Genomic DNA, 21,761 nt, shown 5'->3' with positions numbered 1-21,761 from the left:
AAGGGCGGGCGGGAGCGCGCCCGTGAGGCGGCGCGCGCGGGCCGCGAGGGGCGGGGCCAGCGTAGGGGAGCGCGCTCCGCCCCGCCGCGGATAGGAGGGGCGAGAGGGGGTGGGCGGGGCTAAGATGCAAACCCCGCGTTGTGATTGGGTGATGTGGCCGTCAATCCGGAGTGGCCGCCGCGGCCGTGGGGAAGGAGGGGGAGGCGGAGAGGAAACAAAAACAATCGCCCGGGCGCCGCCATCTTGGGCCGGTTCTCCACACGCCACACGGGTGAATGGGTAGATATGAGATTACCACGGGGGAGCAGCGGCAGCAGGGCACCGAGGGCTGTTCCGCGCTGCCAGCGACACTCGGCGGGCTCTAGGCACGGCCGCCGCCGCCCGGAGAGAATCCCCCGGCTCGGCCTTTCGCCTCGCCAGCCCCTAAGCTGCACTGCTGGAGGGACAAAGTTGGGCTGAGCCGCGCTGCCTCCGCCGCCCGGGAGACCGGAGAGTTGAGCCGGGGTCAGAGTTAGGGGAGAGGTGACGAGGGGATCGCTCCCCGCTCCACCGTGTGGGAGGCGCGGGGAGAAGGCTCTGCCTCCCCGCCCCTGCCGTCTCCTGCTGCTCGCTCCTAGGAGGAAAAGAAAAAAGAGGAAAAAAAAAAAAAGGCAAGAACTGGATTGAGCTCGGAGGGGTGGATTTTGTGGAGTGTCTGTGTGAGCAGCGGCGGGGCGGCGAGGAGGAGATGTGTCCGTGAGGAGGGAGAGGAGCGTGGATCCATCCAGGACCCGTGAGGAGCGAGAGGAGCCTGGATCCATCCAGCCTCAGCCCGCCGTGAGGCACAGCCGCCTCCCTTCCAAAGAAGCTCAGTTCTCCTGGAAGCACGGCACTCATCAAGGATTTGCCACAAAGAATATACCACCCTCCTCCCCAGCGCCTGGATACTGCTTTTTTTTTTTTTTTTTTTTTTTTTGGTCCCCCCTCCCCAGCCACTCTTGTGTGTTTAAATACCAAATATAGCCTCTTGCGGGGGGAGGGGATGGAAATCTCCTAGAAGAATTGGAAATCTTGCTGGGATTCGGGAGTGCTGGTGCTGGAGAAGGGCGGCGAAGACGGGGGGGATGCGCTGCTCTCGCTGCCTGGCCAAGGACTAGAGATTTGCCACTTGCCGGGAAGCCCGAAGGTTTGTTTGTCCCTAGACTGTTGTTTCCCCCCTTTCCTTCTCTTGGGCTACGCTAAATCCCTCAGCATTTATTAAAGAAAACCCACGTGTAGCTGGTGGCTGGTTTTTAAGGTAGTTTTTTCATCAAACTGACAAAACTTCCTCCCTTCGCCCCGAGGCTTGGAACTGGAATGGAGCTGCTTTTCTCCCAAACACTACACGGGGTGTGAAGGGGGGGGAGGCAGGAAAACATCGCCTTGGACTGATCCCGATCCGACCCCCCGACACTCGCACCCACGAGGGATGATCCTTCACGGCGCCTGATGTGGAAAACACTTGGAGACTCAGAGACTTCGTCGTGCTCAGCAGCTTAATCGTTGACTTGTTTTGTTTTGGTTTTTATTTATTTTTTTTTAAGTGGATTCGTAGCATTACTTTTATGAATTAAATTTTGCCACCGTTTGTACAGAAGCCAAATGACACGTGTGTTTTGAAACACGGTTCCAAATATATTTATCCCTGCCTCAACCCGGATTCTCTCTAGAAAGAGCCGCGGGGAGGTCGTCAGTGTCTAAACAAACCTGATTTTTAGTGTTTTATGAACACTACCTGCTGCAGAAATGTTGCTATAAATTCCTTTATAACGGTTCAGCAAGAAGGGAGATTTTTCCAGCTTGCAGGACCCAGAAAACTGGATACTTAAAGTCACTTAAATGTTTTAACAGCATTGGAAAATGGGAGCTGCTACTAAGTTGGCGTTCGCTGTTTTTCTTATCTCTTGTTCATCAGGTAAGTGAACGTTCCTGGATTTGTCACTTTAAACGGAAGGCTTTGGGGTCAGCAGTTGAAAACTTGGGCTGGCTCTGTATGAATGAGGAGAAATCTCCCTTTTTTTTTTCAGGTGGCAAATGTTTGTGGATGGCAGCGACTGTAAAGGCAGAAGCTGCTTTCGTGTTTATTCTTAAAAATACATAACGTGAGCACTTGAAACGCGCACAGCGCTTGGATTTCAGATCAGTTGTGTGGAATAAATGTGGAGACATAACCACCTAGTGTCACATAAGTAACCTGGCAGTGCAGTTATTGGTGTTGGATGCTGCTTTTAAATAAGAATTACCCAGCTGATTTTCCTTGTGTTTGATCTCTCTTACTCCGGACTATTCGCTGGTGAATAGCGACCTTCTTAAATGCTTCATTAATTTAGAATAGGTGCCGCTCTGAAAGGCTGAGCTCGTCCTTTGGTGACAGCGAGGGGTGTGTGCGTGTAGAGATGTACCGACTGAATTGGGGTGAAAAGCCAGGCTTTCAGTTTCTAAACAATGATTTGTAACCCTTTGTATATTGCTGTTCGTTATGTCACTGCCTTGTAGTGCAGAAAAAAAAAAATCTACTAATTTTCTCTTTAAAACAGCAGAATTCGAGGTCCAAACGCCAGCTCTGAGTCCTGGGAAGCGAGTGGGGCGTAAGGACTTCCCCACGCTCCTCCAGGAGGAAAATTGTTATGGCAGCAACCAGTGGTTGGTCAACTGTTGGTCCATTTGTGTTTGGAGCTTCATCAGTCTCACAAAAAACCCTCTTACGAGCTGCGTGAGGACCTAATGCGAGTTCACGAGCCATCCTGGCACTCGGTGCCTGCATTTGGAACGTGTATTTAGTGCTCTGCGTAGGTTTTTAGCATCCTTGCAGGGTGTGCAAAGCTACACTCGTTTATCAGGCTAAAAGTGCTCCCGGACAAGTGCTCAGCTTCCCCGTGTGACCGGGGGAAGGGAGTAATGAGATCCCTGTAACGATGCCTTTTAAATTTCCAGCGTCGGGAGGTGGGGGATTTTGCTGAAGAGGCCGTTTTGCTGTGGTTAGTAAATGGATAAGTCTCGTCTTGTGTCTGTAGTGCTATCGATCCGCGCCGTGTGCGCTAAATGCGCTGTGAAATGGCGAGCGCTGCCAGAGAGAAACCCAAAAACCCTGCCTGTTCTAACCAGAGAAACGACACAGCGGGTTAAGGACAGCCAGAAGGTTGTTCAGGACGTTTAATTTTTGTTCTTCTTTTGAAACAAAACATAATTCTGACAGTTTTTGCCTTGCAGTAGAAGACGTGTGTGTTGTCTTTTCCTAATGCCTGATTTTTCAGCTCAGCAGCGGTTCTCGTAATTCAGCAATATGTTTTGTAGGGAAACTTTTTTCCTCCTCTCACTAACAGTTTCTGAAAGACTTGCTGCCATCTGCTCTCCATGCCTGTCTCTCTTCCACGTCCACCTCTAAGATCCTTTTGCCTAGAGCACAGAATAGTGGTTTTTGTTGACATTACCTATCAGACTTAATATAAAGAACAGCTAAGCAGTAAAGAACGTCTTTTCTTTAACATTTCTCGCTCGGGTTGTTCTTGGTAAGGTGAAAAAAATGTTTCTCTTGCCTGTGAAGAATTAATCTTGGCTAAATGAGCAGGAAACTGCCTGCAATCCGGGCTGCTTCTCATGTTAATGACATTGTTTTGGTGGTTATTCCAGTATTACACATTAAGTGTTCCGGTACTTAACAATTATTATACTATTTTCTACTCACACCAGGACTGCAGACACTCTAAAACTTTAGGCAAGTCTAAAAATAAATAAATTCAACAGTAAACTGTTTGGTTTATGATCAGAACTACAAGATTATGTAAGATTTTAAGCTTGAGGTATAGGCGTTTATATGAGTAGTGTTTCTTAACTGACTTATTTCAGCTTAAAACCTTATCCGATGAGTTGGTTCTAACATCATCAGAAGTTTCTTTTCCAGTTTTTAATGTGAAAATCAGTCTGCCCAGGTTATCTATTTCAGAATACTGGCAGTGGTTGAGGAGATCCTGGAGTTCAGGTGTGAAGATGCCTGGTTTGCCTCTCTGGTGTGCAGCTCCAGCTCCTCACAGGCTGTTAGAGCTGGTGGGGGGGTTGGTTTGCTATATTTGTTGATTTATTTTTAAATGCAGCTATTTTCTGCAGATGTTTACTTGGCCAATTAATACCAGGGTTCTTTTAATAGGTGTAAATGTTGTGGGTTTTTTTCTTCGTGGTGGGTGTGGAAGTGCTCTTCAGGTTCAAAGCAATTTATTTTACTATCTGTAAACTGCTCTATGAAATCCTGAAAATGTACTGCAAATGGACAGGAATTTCCAGTGAGTTTAATCATCTTTGTTAAGGGAGTGAAAACATCTCCCCATTCTGACTAAGATATTTGAAAAAAGAGCATCTGTATTGTTATTAGGCTTTAAAATATTTGTAGATGCTTGGATAAAAGTGGGTGTAGGTTTGCACCCATTTCTAGGAACTCCAGAGGCTGAGATGAATGCATATTAACTAAACAACAAAACAAAGTTCCCGGGTCAAGGTTCTCCATGTGCCCTCTAATATTCTGAGATAAACCTATGTGCATGTTTGATTTAAGACGGAACAGAAGATCCTGAAGTAATAATAAAATACTTCTGAACAAGCTTCCCTCTGCTGTAGGTGAGGCAAGATTGTAGAGGAGCTTAACAAGAAAACTTGTGACTAAAACAGCTTGTTCATCAAAGGAGGTTCTCTTTAGATATTATCTGTGTGCTCCCCTCCCCCAGGGAAGTGTGTTTGTGTTCTGGTGTTTTTGTGATTGCTGAGCTACACTTTATAACATTTCAGGAACAGAGAATGGGCGCTTTCATAATTTTCTGAGATTTTCGGAACATACGCCCCATGCAGCTGAAAGTGTGGGAGATGCTGAAGTAGTGGATTTTCTTCAACCGGAATCTTAGTTTAAAATCTCATTGTTGTTTTTGTTACTCAAACTCCTTATTTCCCAACCCATCATCTCTTCTGAGATACCGGCTTTGCCTTTGGTACCTGGGTGGTCCCTCATCAAAGTAGTTCTGCAATCTCCTACAGGGAACAAGACCTGTATTTTTTAGAACTGAGGCTAAAATCAAGCTAAAAATCACCTAAGCAAAAGGAACCGTTTCAGAAAAGTGTTGGTCCTCTCTATTTCTCCTAATGCCAGATCATTCCCAAGCCACTCAGAAGGTCTTGAGCAGTTTAGCTGGAGGAAATGGCATGTCAAAGATACTTTTGTAGTTGAGGTAGTATTTTCACTGCATGGAGAGTATTTACTCTCTAATGTTTAATTTATTATTCTCTTCTCTCACAGCGATTATTATCAGAGAAATTATTTTTTAAATTGTATCTTTCCCCCCTCCAAAAAGACACCTATCTAGAATTGCAAAACTTGCTTTCCATGGTATGACTTTAGAGGCTGAATGGTTGGGTGTTCTGAAGGAATTAAGGGGAGACATGAGACATTTTCCTTTGATTTTACCTGTGTAATGTCTTTGTTTTACTGTCCTTTCATTATTAACTTGGTAACCCTTGAAAATCTTGCCAAAGGTTTGGGACTGTTTGTGAAATTGTCTCTGCTTGTGTGTTCCCCGTGAGCTGTCCATGATTGTGGTTGGACTCTAATCACTTCATTCACTTTATTGCAGGGCAATAAACCACTTCAGACTTAGTACTGCTTTTAAAGTAAAGATTCCTTTATTTTAGCAAAATGTACAATTTTTTATATTAAATGTGTTACCATTGGGCACTACCTCAGCACTCCTGATGTTACTGCTGAGAGCAGGACTTGTTTTATTAAATAAACCTATTTAATATTGTTTTCAAGAACAGACTGAGTTATGGAGAGGTTGATGTTATAAATGATTACAGCTCAAAAATCTGATAACTGTTTCTAAGTGATCTGTTAATACTTAACAGTTACAAACCCTAAATCTTCTGGGCTCTGAAAAGAGCTGTAATTGTGCTAATGCAACATTAGAACGCGTGAGCATCGTTCTGGTAGAACTCTGCTTTACAAACATTTCCGGAGAGATGCTGCTGTCATGAGTTTATTTGCATCTCTACCCTTCATGCACAAGGCTTTGCTTAAGAAAAAGCTTAAATAAGTTTGTTTGCATATGCTGGGTGTAAGTCGAGGGGCAGGTGTTCTGTGGTAGGGAAAAGCTCTTTTCTGCAAGAAGAGAATTACTGTTAGCAAGAATAATACTTTTCAGCTGGGTTTAATGGAGAGTATTTGAATGCTTTTTTCCTTTTTCCCATTCCCACCTTTCTGGAATCTGGGGGCAAAATCCTTTGGGAGATGGGTTTGGCTGATTAGCAAATGAGGACAGACAAATGCTTTTTTTTTTCCCCTCTGTATAACCACAGACATTAATTTTTGTCATATAATTAGTTCTAGGTAAGGGGAAAAATAATAGTGCCTCCAATGTTTTTCATTCCTATTCATTCTACCTTTTCTTCCAACCTTCTCCACTTGTAGTTTTTCCAGGCTGGAAAAAGAGAGAGGTTGACAAGGAATCTGATTGTGGAAGAGGTTTCTTGGTGTAGGAGAGATGCATTTCCACCACTTAATTAACTGAAAGCAGCTTAATGCAAATGCCTCCTTGAGCTGCTTGGTAGCATCCATGAGCTGTTAGCTCTCTGATGTTCCTGAAAATGAAAACTCCGTAAAAAGATCAAGAAAATTACGGATTTTACAGCCAAGTTCTTGTGTGATGAAATCTTAATGTGTTTTTGTTGCCTTGGAGCTTAAAATTCGGCACATCTTATTTCCTGTTATTCCCATACGGAATTGAAGTGATACTGGATGCCAGTGACTCTATGTGGCATCTCTTGTCTTCTCTCCCTGCACTGTCTGTGTGGTGGTGGAGGGGTTTTTTCTTAGAAACAGTTTGTGACTACAGTGCCAAACAGCAGAGCATATTTAGGCTTAATCCCACAGAAAATGAATATTTACTGCCATGTTGTTTACGTTGCATATCTTTGTGGCCAGGAATCCCAAATGTACATTAGATACAAAAAATCCTTCCGTTGTTGGTGCAAAGAGAGCAGGGAAGGGTTTTTCCATTGCATAATTATTGTCATGGTTTCACAATAATTTAATTCTTGATGAAGAAAGTCAGCATTCATGGTTTTCTTCAGAATTTCCTAGTTAAAGCTGTAACTGGAAACAACAAAAACAGACAATTCACTTATTAACTGGAGACATAAATCTTTGGTTATGTGGTTAGAGGTATTAGAAAAACCCTTGGAAAGGAGGAAAGCTTTTGTGGGAAGTCTACTTGTTCCTGCAGCCAGGAGCAGCTGGAGGCAGCACTGGTGGTGTTGGGATGGGATCAGCTCAGACTGGAAGGTGGAGGTGTGAAGTCCTGCTTGTGGCAGCACCTAATCAGAGGTGGGTACAGAAAACTGAATTCTTTTTCAAGAAGTTCAGTGAGAGAATGTGCCTTCTCCTTCCCAGCTCCTGTTCTCCAGCTCTCCCAGATGAATTAATCCCGTTCCCAGGCGTGCAGTCAGTGGAGGATGAGCGGGATGGGGGCCTTTACCTCTGTGCCTTTGTGACGTTCCCGTAATGAACTGTGCCGGAATTTCTTCACGGAGCAGCTTCGTTATGGAGAAAATGAGCAAGGGACACACTTGCAATTGTGTTGGTGCCAGCAAAGGTCCGAGTGGCGGCTGTGTAACCCCAAATCCCGGTGACTTTACAGCGAGGCACTGCAGGAACAGCAACACTTGTGGGGTTGCCAGCTCCGTGTTGTGTTGGGTTTGGACAGGAAATGAAATGTTTCCAAATTCTAAAAACACCTTGTGGAAGGCTCCGTAATTTTGTGTTCTGCTGGTGTTTCTGGTTGAAGTTGTGCAGGTTAATCTGTTTCGCTCAGGATGCACTCAGTGCAAGATTGTAATTAATTTCGGTGTTATTCGTGAGTTACTCACCAAGGCGGCTGGTTGGGAGCTATTAAACTGCACTGCTCGGCCCTGATGGCGTGTTGGGGACCGCTAGTTGGCAAGAGGGCTACAAGTTGTTCAATTAATTTAAATAGCTACATACCACCTTTGGAGATTCCTTACTTTGTTAAAGTGTAACTTCTTTTTGTAAGGATTTATATGAAGCTGTAATTAGTTGGCAATTCGATACAAAATGCTGAAATGACAATGTAATTAAAAGCAAACCCCTATGTACTCTTAACTGTGATGGGCATGTAGGAGATGCCAAGATGCGTTTCTCTGCTTTTATAACGCTTTAATTACACGAGGGAAACATTGTCATTAGTTAGTGAATAGATAATGAAGAAGAATGTTATATCTTGGCCAAAAAGAAAAGAATATTTCTCAAATTCTTTTGCTTTCTGAACTTTGAGATGTTCATCGGCCACGTTAAAACTAAGAAAACTAACATTGTATTTTGCATTTACAGCAAAACTGTATATGGCAAGTACAATACAATTTAGGTATTGCTGTCTGATTTGGTTTTGGTTTTTGGCTTAATGAGGCTGTTCTCACACTTAGGAAGATTCCACTTTCTCTAAGGATGGCAGCAAATGAGTTAAGTTTTGCTGGTCTAGTTCTGAACATTGCCACTGTTAAAGCTGAGGAGTTACCAAAGACATTTAATCTGAAGGTTTTGTTAGAAAGTATCTGTACAATTATTTTGAAAACGGTAAGAATCTGTGTAGCTCAGAATTGTTATTTTTCCGATAGCTTTAACTCTTTGTGTGTCTTCCATCCCTAAATGGGATGCACATCAAAAAAATAATTTGTTTTTCTAACAAATTGCAGAGGTTCTTGTGGCAGACTGACTTTTAAAGTTGGATGCTACATCCATCATTTTTAGAAATGCAGGAGGGAGACAGTGCTCAAAAACATTTAGGATATGATTTGTATATTTTCTGAAAGATACTGAACTTTTTATGAGGGTAAGTCAACATGCAGGGATTTTTGTTTTGTTTCTGCTTGTTTGGTTTGTGATCTTGTTTGTTTGTTTTTCTGGAAAAAATAGAAACGGGTAAGGCAACTCAGGGATTGTTTTTAAATTTTTTGTATGATTGACTGTAGATGTGAAGAATGTTTTAGAGGCGATCCGTGGCTTGTCTCTTTTGCCTCTTTCTGGAATTCCCAGTGAAATGAGGCTGTGGAGGGAGCACAAGCCCTGCTCAGCTCCCAGTGCAGCCCTGATAGTGTTGTAGCTTGTGCCAAGTGGTGTCTAATGAGATGACACAAAGCACGGTCTGAGGGCCAGTGCCAGGAGGCAGCACAGGCAGGGCTGAACCAGAATTCCTGCAGCTTCAGCGCTTCAGTATTCCCTCATCTCCTGCCTGAGAGCGGGGAGTGTGTGCCATTAGCGTGCTGTGAAAACATGGTCATGATTTACTGCCTTCCAGCTCAGCCCTGTGTTAAACTGGGGAACTGTCCCACTTACAGAACAGCCGACCCCAAACCACCCCATCACCTGCCCTGGGACCAGAGCAGCATCCCATGGAGCCCTGAGCAGGGATCTGTGCTCGAGGGTAGCATGGGATGGATATGCTCAGTCTGGGACATGTGGCCTGAGGGCCAGGGAGCAGTGCCCTGGGCTTGTTGAGATCTGCAGTGGAGATAGATAATTTTTTTTCTTCAAATGATCTATTTCATGTTTAAAGGTGATTCCTGTTTTGATGAGCATTGACAGTTTGGATGCAGACCCTGTGCAGTTGGTTACTGTAATCTGCTGCTTGGCTGGTTTTAATGTCACTTTTTTAATGTCACTTCACCCGAATGGCTCTGAGTAGAAATGGTTGTTTCTTCTTTGAAATCACTGTTTCATGTGGTGTCCACCAAACCTCCAGGTTCTTTCCAGCAGAGCTGGTACCCAGTCTGGCAGTCCCCACTCATACTGGTGCAGAGGGTGCTGTGTCCTGAGGCTCAGGACACCACGTTTGTCCTTGTTGAATTCCATGAAATTCCCTTGTGCCCACCCCTCGATTCTGCCTGGAGTGACATCCCTGCCCCTGGGATTGTCTGCAGACCTCCCTGAGGTGTTCCACCACCTCCTCCAGGCAGCCAGAAAGGGCTGAACCAAGATGGGTCCCAGGGGAAGCCCTTGAGGGACCCTGTGGTGTTCCACATCGTTCTCCGGATGGTTCCCTGCAGGAGCAGTTCTGTTCCACCCCAGGCTGGCTCTATCTCGAGATCTCTTTGCTTGCTCACAGAGCTGATTTTAGCTGGGCTTCAGCAGCTTCCTGCCTTTTGGTGCCTCACCAACGTGTGATTTAGAGATGGGTTTTATTTGTAGCTGAAGCCTGACGTTATTTTTTCAGGTTGAGAGCTCTTATCTCACCTAGATAACACTAATCTCCATTCCTTAAATGCTGCCTAAAGGCTGGAGTGGTCTTCACTCTCTCAACTGGATTTTGAGTACTTGGATTTCAATATCAGCACCTAAGTTGAAATTTGATCTGTTTTTAAAAGCTATTTTTAAATATGACCAATCATTTTATCAAGCCTTCTAACATGAAAAACTGTTTCCTTCTAGGAATTTCCACATAAACAGGGAAGTGGTTTAATTTTGTTGTTGAGTTACAGTGTTGAGTGTACGAGACAAAATTAAACTTTGCAGTAACTGTTAATTTTAGAAGTTTTTGCTAGTGTTTGTCAGTAGAGGGTACAGATAGTTCTCTTTAGCTCACAGCAATTACATGATGGAAGAGTTTTCTTTAAATATTTCTGTGTTTCAAGGCTGAAAAACATTTAGGCTGTGAAGGTTGCAAAATGGCACACAATTGCTGGAATTTCTGTACTTTTTATAAAGAATTAGGTTATTTGTTCTTCATCATTTGTTTATAAAGCTGTTTTTAAAATAGCATAGAAAAGACCACTGGTTAAATATTTTCATTTTAGCTCTCTGATTTTAAATTCTGGAAACGATTTCTTTTGCAAGTTATCCCTGGGGATAATTGAATTTTATTGAATTTAACATGAAGCCCATCAAAAACATTATCTTCAATGGCTTTGAAAAATTGTAAGAGCTTGGTTACATTTTAATTAACTCAGGTTGTGTCCCTGGGACAGACCCCAACAAATTAAGCCTCAACTGACCTCGCCCATTTGGGATGATACAGATCAGAAGTGAGCTCTTGATGAGTTTCTATGTGCCATGCATGTGCTAAAACCAAGCTGTGGAACCATGATTAATTTGTGAGAAGGTGATTTCAAACCACAAGATGGTTTTGCTTCATTCCTGCTCCAAACTCAGTGTTTACCACCTCTCTGGGAAACCACCCTTGAAAACAGTGCTTTCTGGTGAAAGTTTTCTCTTCCTGTTCAGCTGAAAAAGTTCTGAATCTCATCCTTTTGGGTCAGAGGCTTCCAGGGGAGCCAAGAGAGCACAGATCCCATGTTTCATTCCAGTGCAAATGGAGTGGATCCCTCGTGAAAAATCCTGATGCTCCAGTGTGCAGCTGGGCTTTTCCAGCAGCTTGAAAGCATTCAGATGGATGGCAAATGAAGCACAATTAATTTCCTAGAACCTTGTTTGCAAAAATATTTCTCTGAAATTTAATAATCCCAGATTTCTTTCTCTCAATGTCACAAACACTTTGTATTGGAAGCTCTTTCATTCCAAGAGAAGATGGGAGAGAGCAGGTAAATGACGAGTTCCTATTTCTTCATGTGTAAGACTGAAAAAATGTGTGTTGGAATTTGCTTTTGATGAACTTTTGGGATATTTACATGCTGACAAAGTGTGTTCTGGGGGAGCTTCAGTTGCCCATCTGAACTCTTCTCCCCACTGCCTTCCTTCATTCTGAACCTACAGGTTCAGTAATAAAAATGTTTAGAAGTAAGCCCACAACATCCGTGATTTTTGATTGTTCCTCCAGCAGTTCAGCCAGCTTCAAAAACCTGTTAATCACCTTCTACTTGCCCAAAAAGGTTGTTTCACTTGTAGGGTGTTTAAGAAAAACTGATGGAAGAACAGGGAGACCGAGAGTTCCTCTTCTCTGTGTGTGATTCCTCACCCACATCCCCATTTTGTGCTGAAGTCACTCCTCACTCTGAGCTCAGCCCTTGTGGCTGTTGGGCTTTGGGTGGGCTGATCCAATCTGCTAAAGCAGCAGAAATGACTGGAAAAAACAGCACGGAGCTTTCTGCACTCAGTGTCAAAGGCAAGAGTTGGGTGAAAGATGATGGAGCAAGGAAATGGATGGATGGAATAAGGGCTGCCAGGGAGTCTGCCTGAATTGTCCTAGGAAGTGAATTATCAAGGGAAAATGCCACCTCAGTGCTGGTGAATGGGGCTGTTCTGTGCACATATTGGGTGAGAAAGGGAAAATGGCTCAAAATTATCATTTTTAATAACCTCCTTCTTCAGAAAGAATTCGCTTCTCTTTTTCAGCGTTCTTCTGAGGCTCTCAGTGGAGGTCTGTTCTCACGGGGGATTTTTCCTCTTCCCTTGCTTTTAAATATCTTCATATCACATTATTCTCTAAGGGCCCTAGGCCCAAGATTTCCAGGCAGGCCAGCAGAGAGGCCTTGCACAGGTTGCCCAGAGCAGATGTGGCTCCTGGATCCCTGGAAGTGTCCAAGGCCAGGTTGGATGGGGCTTGGAGCAGCCTGAGACAGGGGGAGGTGTCCCTTCCCATGGCAGGAGCATGGAATGAGATGAGCTTTGAAGTTCCTTCCAACTCAAACTGTTCTGTGATTCTGTCATTCCAAGGAATAGGTGATAAAATGCACTTCTATCTCACAGGTTCTCTGGGAACAATGAGGTGAGAACTAAATAAAAGGTTCAGACTGACATAATCACAGAATGGCTGATACAATGGTCAGTAAAATCTAGTTACACCCCAGATTTAAGAAAACAGTTTGAAAAGACTAATTTGCAGCATAATCTTAGCAGTGTCTAATTTGTGCTACTCAAATTTTAGCTGCAAATTAGAAATGTATTCTGAGCAGGCAAGCATCAAACTTTATGCAAAAATCTGATCCAAGAAGAGAAGAGACAGCACTAACAGGTCTGGAAATGATGAGGGGAGAATGTAGGGGATGTCCTTTAGCTATAGAACCCTAACTGATAATGCCTGAGTGTACTGAATCAAAACACTTAATGCAGCATCAGGAATCCCGTTTACAAACAAGGGCAGCTCTGGTGAATTTTGCATATCAGCTGAACAGCCATGGAGCAGATCCTGTCCGGGATCTGCTCTGAGAGGTCTCCATCCCAGGAGCATCTTCCAGTTGCCAGGGAAGTGTGTAAGAACCCGGACACCTGTCAGGAGCTTGTCAGTCACTGAATTGACAAAAGCCCTAAACCAGGAATATCATCCAGTCAGCAGAGCACACTTCTGGAAAGAAAATCTCAGGATGAGCTTGTGGTGCTGAGAGTTCAGCTGTTAACCAAGTCTTTGGGGCAACACCTAAACTCATCAGCCTTTTGTTACACTGCAGTGTGAAGTCAGCCTCAGGCTGTTGCTGGGCTTTGTTCAGACATCATGTTACTGTTAATCTTCCCTGAAATTCTACATGAGGACAACTTCTGTGCTGAAATCCAAGCATGGGCAGTGAAATGGAGATAAATTGGTCTCTAGTAGCAGTGTTCTGAAATGCTGCATAAATCGTGACTGGAAGTCAAATCAGTTTAAAAAACACACAGGAATCGACTCTGAGGTATTTTCCCAACCGTGGTCTCTCCCAGCTCAGCCTCCCTTTTAGGGAAGAGAGAAGCCAATGTTCCAAGGCCCAGGCTGCTGTTTCCATAACCGTCTTCCTTTTTCAGTTAACTGTGATATTCAAGTTGCTTTTTGCTTCAAGCAGAATTTTTAACCTCTTCCTTGAGATGGTGGCTTCTCCTGAGGGCATTTAGGCCAGTGCATGACCTGCCACCACTGGAGAGCAGAGGCCTAAATGTCCATTGGTTTCTTTTGTGCCCGCCTTCCCTCTAGCAAGGCTGGTCATTCTTGGGATCTGTATCCTGGGAGTATAATGTCAAAGCTTTTCTAGGGCATTTTCAGTAGCTGCCTTGTGGAGAGCAAATATGTGGATTCCTTAAAAAAGTTATTGGTAATCTAAGCAGATGGCCTCAGTCCTGGGAAGGCTGGGCTGGGTGGAGGCATCAAGTCTAGAAATGTAAGGTCTGTGGGCAGGAATTTGTGTAATTTGTGCTCAGTGTTCCCTTCTGAGGTGCTCAGGGCAACTCCACGCTCTGTGGTCAGGAGTCCTGGAATTCTCCTCTGACTGTACAGGGAAGTGGGATACCCAAGTTCAGGGCATTGCCAACCTTGGTATCTCTGCATAAATAACACTGTGGTTAAATAAACATCATAAGAGGAGAAACTAAGGCAGCTGGAATGTTACATCCACCTTAGCTCTGGGACGTTACTGCTGACTAGATCCAGGGTGAAGGGAGGTGTCAGGCTCTGGCTCAGTTGGGTTTTCAAGGAAGGGAGCTCGGGAAAGCCTGGGATTACTCATGTGGGCTCCATGACACCAGACTTGTTCCTGATAGGACAGAATAAACCACTCCTGAGGGTGCTACACTGAAAGTTGAGTCACTGTTGCTGTTTGGCCACTGATTTACCAAATATCTGTTGGTGTGTTGGCTGTCTGGAGGTAATCATTGTCCATGGGGAAAAAAAAACAAACAACAAAAGCCAGCCAACCAAACAACAGAAAAATCCAAAGTAAAAAGCAGACCATTTTTCTTCTCCTTTGCAAGGGCAAATGCTCCTTATTGATCTTACTGATACAACTGTTGGTGTTCACGTTCAAACATTCATTGAGTACCACAGGATAAACACCTGGAGCAGGCAAGACATGAAAATTCTTCCGTAAATTTTTTGTTGCGTTTGTGAAGCTTTGGTGTTCTTCTGGCCTGCCAGGAGGATTTATTGCTGAGTGAATTCCTCAGCTGTGACAAGAGGAACACCTGTTTCTGTGTGAGCACAAGCACTTCTCCATCAAACACAACATCTGGCAGTAGAAGCCCTTAAACTTGTGTTTATGACTTCTCTGGGTAAGAGACTCCAACTTCGTAATTTTTCTTGAGAAAGTCAGCAATCCCCATGACACCGGTGCTTCCTATCTGAAAGAAAATAAAGCCCTAAAAATACATCGTCGTTCTGTCCCTTAATACCTGAAAAGTCTTTATTTTGCTCTTAATGAAATGCATTCTTTTGGATGTTGATATTTCTTTATCCCCAATAGCTAAGAATAAAGGTTCCATATGAGCACATGTATATCTTAACTAAATATAAACAACTTGAAATCTGCTGAGTTATTTTCTGTTCTAAAAATTCCCAGCATCAAACTTGAAGGATTTGCCTTTTAAGCATCATTCTGTTTTAAATCAGGTTGGGAATTGGAAGTGAATAACCCAGATACTGCTAAGTACCTGTAATTTCTCCATCCCAGTCCATGCCAACATCCTACCTTTGTGTGCTAACCACGGAAATGCATTTAGGGATGCTTTTGGGGCTGAGTACCTTGATAACTTGTCTTTTGTTCCTGCTCAGCCTGCTGGCCAGCTGCTTCACATCAAATCCACCCAAATGATTGATGAAGGTACTTTAAACAGAAAAAGTACATCTACTAATGATGGGTAATTAAACTGTAGAACTCAGTGTTTCAGAACATGTGGAAATAAAAAATGATCTCACAGATGGACAAATTCAGGGAGGAATAGTTTGTTCAGAGGTGATTAAACTTGGGTTTGGATGGAACTTCCAGATCACATAATTCCTGATTGCTGAATGCTCCTGTCGAAAGCCTTTAGTTCACCCTACAGTTCATATTGTCTGATGCTTTTGAAATTCTCCTCAAAAGGAGAATTCAGATTAAAATTAGGCCAACCTTCTGTTTGTATGCTGAACTGGCAGCTTAATACCAAAGTGCTTTACAACACTTCATGTGTTTGGACACATTTGTTTCGTCATCTCTTCCACACAGAACGCCGGCTTTAGCCTCAGAGTTTGCACTGAGGAACTTTCCAGGCTCAGCATTAAAGCAGTGTTCCTTGCCCTGGAGATTCCCTGATCCCTGGGACTCTGGATTTCTGCTGGAAGGGAGCGGTCCTTCCCCTCCCTAGGCCAGGTTTTCCTTGGGCTGGAGCCGGTGTGGCAGAAGGTGGGGGGTGGAATCAGCACTTGTGAGCCCGTGCAAAGTTCACTGCGCTCCGGTTGCCGTCTGTTTTTGTAGAGGTAAATTGTAGCTGTGGTTGTGATTCCGTGGTCGTTCCCTTTGCAGTGTCCTCGGGGAGGATCCTGTAGGGCATGAAGGGCAGGGTGTGAGCAGCGGAGTCTGTGGTGGGTTAGGGAAGTGAATCTGTCCTTCTGAGTTTGTGTGATCAGTCCCAGGCTGGGTTAATGTCTGAATTCTCTTCACACTCAGCGAGCCTGAAACATCCCCTGTCAGCAGATTCAGTGGAACGTGGTGCTCGCTCTCAGCTGGCTCTTCTGGGTGACTTTAGGCACAGTCAGACATTGCAGTGATAAGGGCTAATCCAAACTGAGTGTCCTGGGTTCTTCTCAGTTGCTTTGATGTCTTGAGTCCTCTGCTTCTCCTGCTTCTTTATCAGCAGCGTTGCTTGAGCAAAGCAGATCAAAATTCGTTTATGTGATTTGTACTCCTGTACTCAAGTACAGATTTTTTTTCCCCTTGGTATTAAGACTCAGGCATTGATAACTTTGAGGTTAAAATTCTGAATTCTTAGTTCCCTCATCCTGGCCTGAAAAGTTTCTTCATCTTTTTACTGTGTGCTGGCAACAGAACTCCTTGAATAGCTGCTTTCTCAAGCCTTGGTTAACACAGGATACTCCAGGCTGGTCTGATTTTCCAAAATGCTGTGAAATCTAAATACTAACCCATGGTAGATTCCATTAAGAGATCCTTCCTTGCCTCTTACTCACCTGCTTCCACATGCAGTGGGTGGAATGCTATTTCTAGGGAATCCTGCATATTGTAAGCAGCCACTTCTGTCACGGCTTAAGGTGGAGCTGGGAAGTTTTGGGGAATCTGTGCTTATCAGAGAATGGCATTAATAGGCAGAATTGTAGCTTAAATGTATTTTTTGTAATCTTCTGTGCAGCATAGCCGAAAAATTGTCATTTTCCTCTCTCACTGATGTTCTGGTAATTTCCTAGGAGTGTTTAGCAGATCCTGTTAGCAGATCACCTGTCTGTCAGGTCCCTCCCAAATAAACTAATGCAATATATCCACAGTCATCTCTGTCCTCTTATCTTTGAGAGGCAGGAGAGATTCACCCCATTGCCTCTGGGCATGGGGAGTACGTGTGGAAAACATGTTTAGGGAACCCTCTTGAGCCTTTTATTGCTGCGGAACTTGGAGTTTTAATCATCAAATTTAAGGCTGTTACTTTGTCAGAGTGTCAAGAAGCTTCTTAATGGAATAACAGCATTCAGGTTCTGGCTTTAAATGTGTTCTTGAATAAGAACAAGAAGGTCAAAATCATATCCTAAAGAGCCTTCCAGATTTCAGGTCACTAGATATCATTTTCTTAATTGTTATCTAAATTTAGAAGACAAATTATCTTGTAGTAGCAAGTGCAGTGCTTTCAGGCTAAAGCTTTTGTTTGTGGTGTTGTTTTCTTGTGTCACGTACATCCCTGATTCATCCATGGACTTTGGATTCCTGGTTTCCACTGAAAGTTCAGGGAGAACTGTCAGAACCTGGCTTGTCTTTAAATAGCCACAGTGTTATTTCTCCTAGGCCACGTGCTTTGTTCCATGAGATGAGATAATAAAAATTGAAGTTCATGTAGCTGGAGTTAGGATTGAAACTAAATTTTATTGGCTCTTTTAAAAGCAGCTGTCTAGCTCTAGTTATTCTGTCAAATTCACCTCATTAAAATTTTGCAGCCCAAACCAATCCCATGGTTTTGAAGATTAATAGCCAAGCTCTGAGAAAGCCTCTGCAGTATCCTGTAGCACTTTAAAATTTCCTGCTCTTCATAAATACTTGTAATTTGTTTTAACTTGAAGAATCGTCGTAGAATTGATCAGATAAGCAAATTGAAAATTGGCCAGAAAATAGATTGCCTTGGTGTGGCTCTATGAGGTGCCCAGTTAAATAACAAAATAACACCAAGAAATGAACTTAAATCGTAGTATGTGAGGATATTTTTCCAGGCATTCCAATTTCCACAGGTGTAGGAGTCTCAAAAGGTGTGCAGAGTCTCCCTTTGTTAAACTGCTTTTTGTGGGAGGTTAAAGTTATATTAAAAAATAAAAGAAGTGTTGTCAGTAGGCCTAAAGATAGGAAATTCTTTAAATAGCTCAGGCAGATGAACTCCAGCACTCCAGGAACACTGCAGAGCTTCAGGAGGATGCTGCTGCCTGTGCAGGAGGAACAAACCAGGTGCTTTTTCCACAGCAATTCAATGAAATCTCCACTGTTTCAGCATGGGATGAGTTACTGGGGCTGGAAAACCTCTGTTCTGCTGCTGAGAATTGGAACAGCAAAGTCGACAAACTGGGGAGGATTGAGGAAAAAAGCCATTCAGGAATCATCTTTTTGTCTATAAATTTATGGAGGGACTGAGGAATCTCAGTCCATGTGGAGCCAGGAGCAGCAGGATGGCTGACAGCGCCTGCAAAGAGAGGGGATTTCCAGCTGAAAGGTAGAAATCCTAAAAATCTCTATTTTCAGTGAGTCCTGATGCAGGGGAGGCTGCATTTTCTGTTCTGAACTGAGGAATTTAACACCGAGATTTTTGAAAAAGACTCATAAATTTTGGATTTGCTGCTGCGTTTCACGAGCTCTCCTGTGGGATGTGGGGCTGCTGGAGAAGTTGAGCTTAGTGCAGAAATTCCCAGTTTTATTCTTTGCCTCTGTGGGTTTATAATGTTGTAAATTTTCACAGCTGTTGCCTCAGGGTTGTAAGATGATGGATTTTTTTTGTGGGCTTGTCTCTGCCAGGCTCTTGTTGAAGGCTAGATTGTATGAAAACCTGGCAGAAGGGAGAACTTTAATGCAAGACACTTTTAATAAAATAAATGAAATGATGGCTAGTGAGTAGGCAAAATCGTAAGTGAGAATGGACCAGAATATAAACAAAATAAACCAAGGTAAACAAAGAATAGATTATTTTGTATTGAAAGGTATGTATTAAATCACATAAATACTCTATATGTAGATATGCACCATCTCTCCAATTTTTAATTCCTCTTTAAAATGTAGGAGCAAGATAAATTTTTTTATAGAAAGAAAATTGAAAAGAAGCTGATTATTTATCTTCTCAAGTCATTTCCCAAAGCTAAAGAAAACTGTGCAGAAAATCTCACACTTTATTGCTGCCTGCTGAGTTATGGTCTGAAATGCAGAGGAGCAAATCAGAACTTAATTCAGTATTTAGAGAATTCCCGCTTTATTCCAGCGGTGTAAAATGATTGTTGCTGTTCACCAAGCTTCCTTACCAATACTTTATTGCATTCTTTGTCCAGGGAACTCTGCAAGTGTATTTCAAATTACATCAGCTTATTTCAAAGTGAACAGAACAGCTTTGTAATCAGTGATAAATATCTAATTTAAAGATAATTAAAAATGCTTGTCACATAGAAGCATATGACTTTTAAGTAAAAGTTGTTTCTGCTTGCTTGGGAGGTGATAAGATTGTGGACTAAATGTGATTAATGTTCTTTGCAGATGTTGCTTTATATGCTTAGGCTTTCAAAGTAAAGCAGTCTAGACTGTCTGTCTGCATTCTCCTACAGCTTTGATGTTGATTAAAACTGGTTGTATTACATTTATCATCTTCCTTTCGCGAATGCCAGAAAGTCTCTTAGCTGGTTTTTTGTAACTGTATTTGTTTGTAGAGAAAGAGATTCAGTATCATCTCTAAATGCTGGAGAAAATGCACATTTGGATATTTAAGCAAGTATCAAAAATGTTTATTTTGTATCTTAAAAGAGTAGTTTGGGTTATTTCAGATCCAGCAGATGTGATTCCAAATTAGTTAGTTAAACTCCCAGGGAGTGAACCAGGTGAGCACGGAGTGGGTTTTTCCCCTGCTGTTGGATCCAGATCTGAGGGAAGGTGGAGGATGCTTTGATCCTGTGCTGTGCTCAGCTGTATTTGTGTCAGCTCTGATATTGGTGATCTGTTATTATCCATTGCATTCGGCTCCAGCAAGATTTTTCTTCCTGATTTCCACCCTTCCAGCTCTGGGGGATGGAGCTGGATTGCTTCAGGGTCTGGAAAAGGGTCAAACGCAGAAAAGTACCCAAATAAAGTACATTTTATCAGAGTACAATTTTCAATTCTGTATGGCAGAGCAGAAGAGCTGAAGGACGTGAGTTTCTCAAATCTCTGTTTAGGTGTTAAATCTGTGCCTGCTTAGGGAGACAAGCAGCTCCTCATTTGTGTGCACCAAGTACAAGTGAAGTGGTTTCTCCAAGATCTGAAATATTCTGATTTGCTGTTTATTCCCTTATTTATTCCTTAAGATTGTTTAGGGCCGATTTGAGAACTCGATGTATTTTATGGGGAAGTTTGAAGTGAAGGTAAACCTTTTAATACTAAATCTATTTGTTGGTCGGTCAGTAAAACATTAAAACATTTTGGGTAGTTCCATTAAATATTAAAGTGGATGGGGTTTGTTTTCTATTTCAGTTTTTGTCGGTGCCACCACTGAGTGCTTTTTTCCCAGTCTGTTGGTTACAGTGTAGAAAATATTTGTAGCTTCTAGACCACAGTGGTGTCTTAAATCCAGGTTTGGGAACCGGGCTCTGTGAGCTCATCCAATACACAGAACGATAGAGAAGTAACCGGCTGATGCCTTAAGAGGCCTCCTAGAAACAGAGACTAGACCTAAGGCATTGCAGACAATAAGTTAAATAATATTTAGCTGTCAAAACCCACTTGGAAATCCATTATAGGAAGCAGCGAGTTGTGCATTGCTCTGTATTTGTTCATTACTTAATTTTTCCTCCAATCTTTATGAAATGCTAAAACTGTTCTGGCTTTGTTGTGACTTGGCAGTTATGTGTGATTTTTTAAAATTTATTTTTCTTTAGTTCTGTAGCAAAAATTAATATTTTTATATTACAACACGGTTATCATTCTGGAGATCTGTAATCTTGCCTGAATGTTGATGCTGCATCAGGGGGAAAATTAATTAAAAGCAAATATTTTAATGCAAGTCTCAGCCAGCAGATCTGGATTGCCCGTGCTTTAAAAGCATCACCCAGTAGAGAACTGATGGACTGGTTGAACTGGAGTTGCTGTTCTAAATATAGATCCTGGTGTGGTTGGGATCTGTGCAGGGCCTCTTGAGAGTCAGTTCTTAACAGAATTCCTGTAAATTATCCAAATATTCCAAATTAGCACATTGAAAAGTTAACACTGCAGTTTTGGTATAACGTTTTTGTAACAAATGGGTTTTTAAGGCTTCCTTGCCAAGTGAAATGAAGCAACACTGGCTCAGTTGAACACTTGAAGGCAGTTTTTTCATTGACGTGCAAGCTATAAACTGAAATAGCTTGGGATTATCATGCTGTGTCAGGTGTGGGCTGTAGAATCAGGGGGTGTTTTACCAAAATTCTGATATCCAGTAGCACTTTTTTAGTGTTGTTTTGTATACTTTTCCTAACAGTGATACTCCTGTTGACTTGCATTTCCCTCAGCCTGTGTGAATGATTCCTAAATGAGATTGAATTTGATTTATTCATTTTTAAATGTCTAGATGCTTAAAACCTTTAAAACCCATCTTAATTTTTTCATACTTAGAGATAATTCTGGCAGTTTCTAAAAGGTATTTTTGTGCTGTTAAATTAGATGGTGTAGATTGA

The 21,761-nt window shown here is 42.7% G+C and overlaps 1 protein-coding gene across 2 annotated transcripts in view; it reads left to right on the top strand.

Annotated features, from left to right (window-relative positions):
• Positions 1–207: 207 nt before the first annotated feature.
• ACVR2A (activin A receptor type 2A) overlaps positions 208–21,761 on the top strand; it is a 50,494-nt gene continuing 28,940 nt past the window's right edge. For both annotated transcript variants that reach the window (XM_010407186.3, XM_010407184.3), the window contains exon 1: positions 208–1,933. In XM_010407186.3, the coding sequence (XP_010405488.1) occupies positions 1,879–1,933 (55 nt within the window). In that variant the 5' untranslated portion in view covers positions 208–1,878. The remainder of the gene's footprint in view (positions 1,934–21,761) is intronic.

The sequence above is a fragment of the Corvus cornix genome, chromosome 7 (assembly GCF_000738735.6).
Source record: "Corvus cornix cornix isolate S_Up_H32 chromosome 7, ASM73873v5, whole genome shotgun sequence".
Taxonomy (NCBI): domain Eukaryota; kingdom Metazoa; phylum Chordata; class Aves; order Passeriformes; family Corvidae; genus Corvus; species Corvus cornix.
Note: the sequence above shows the minus strand (reverse complement) of the source record. Positions and strands in the feature narration are given on the sequence as shown.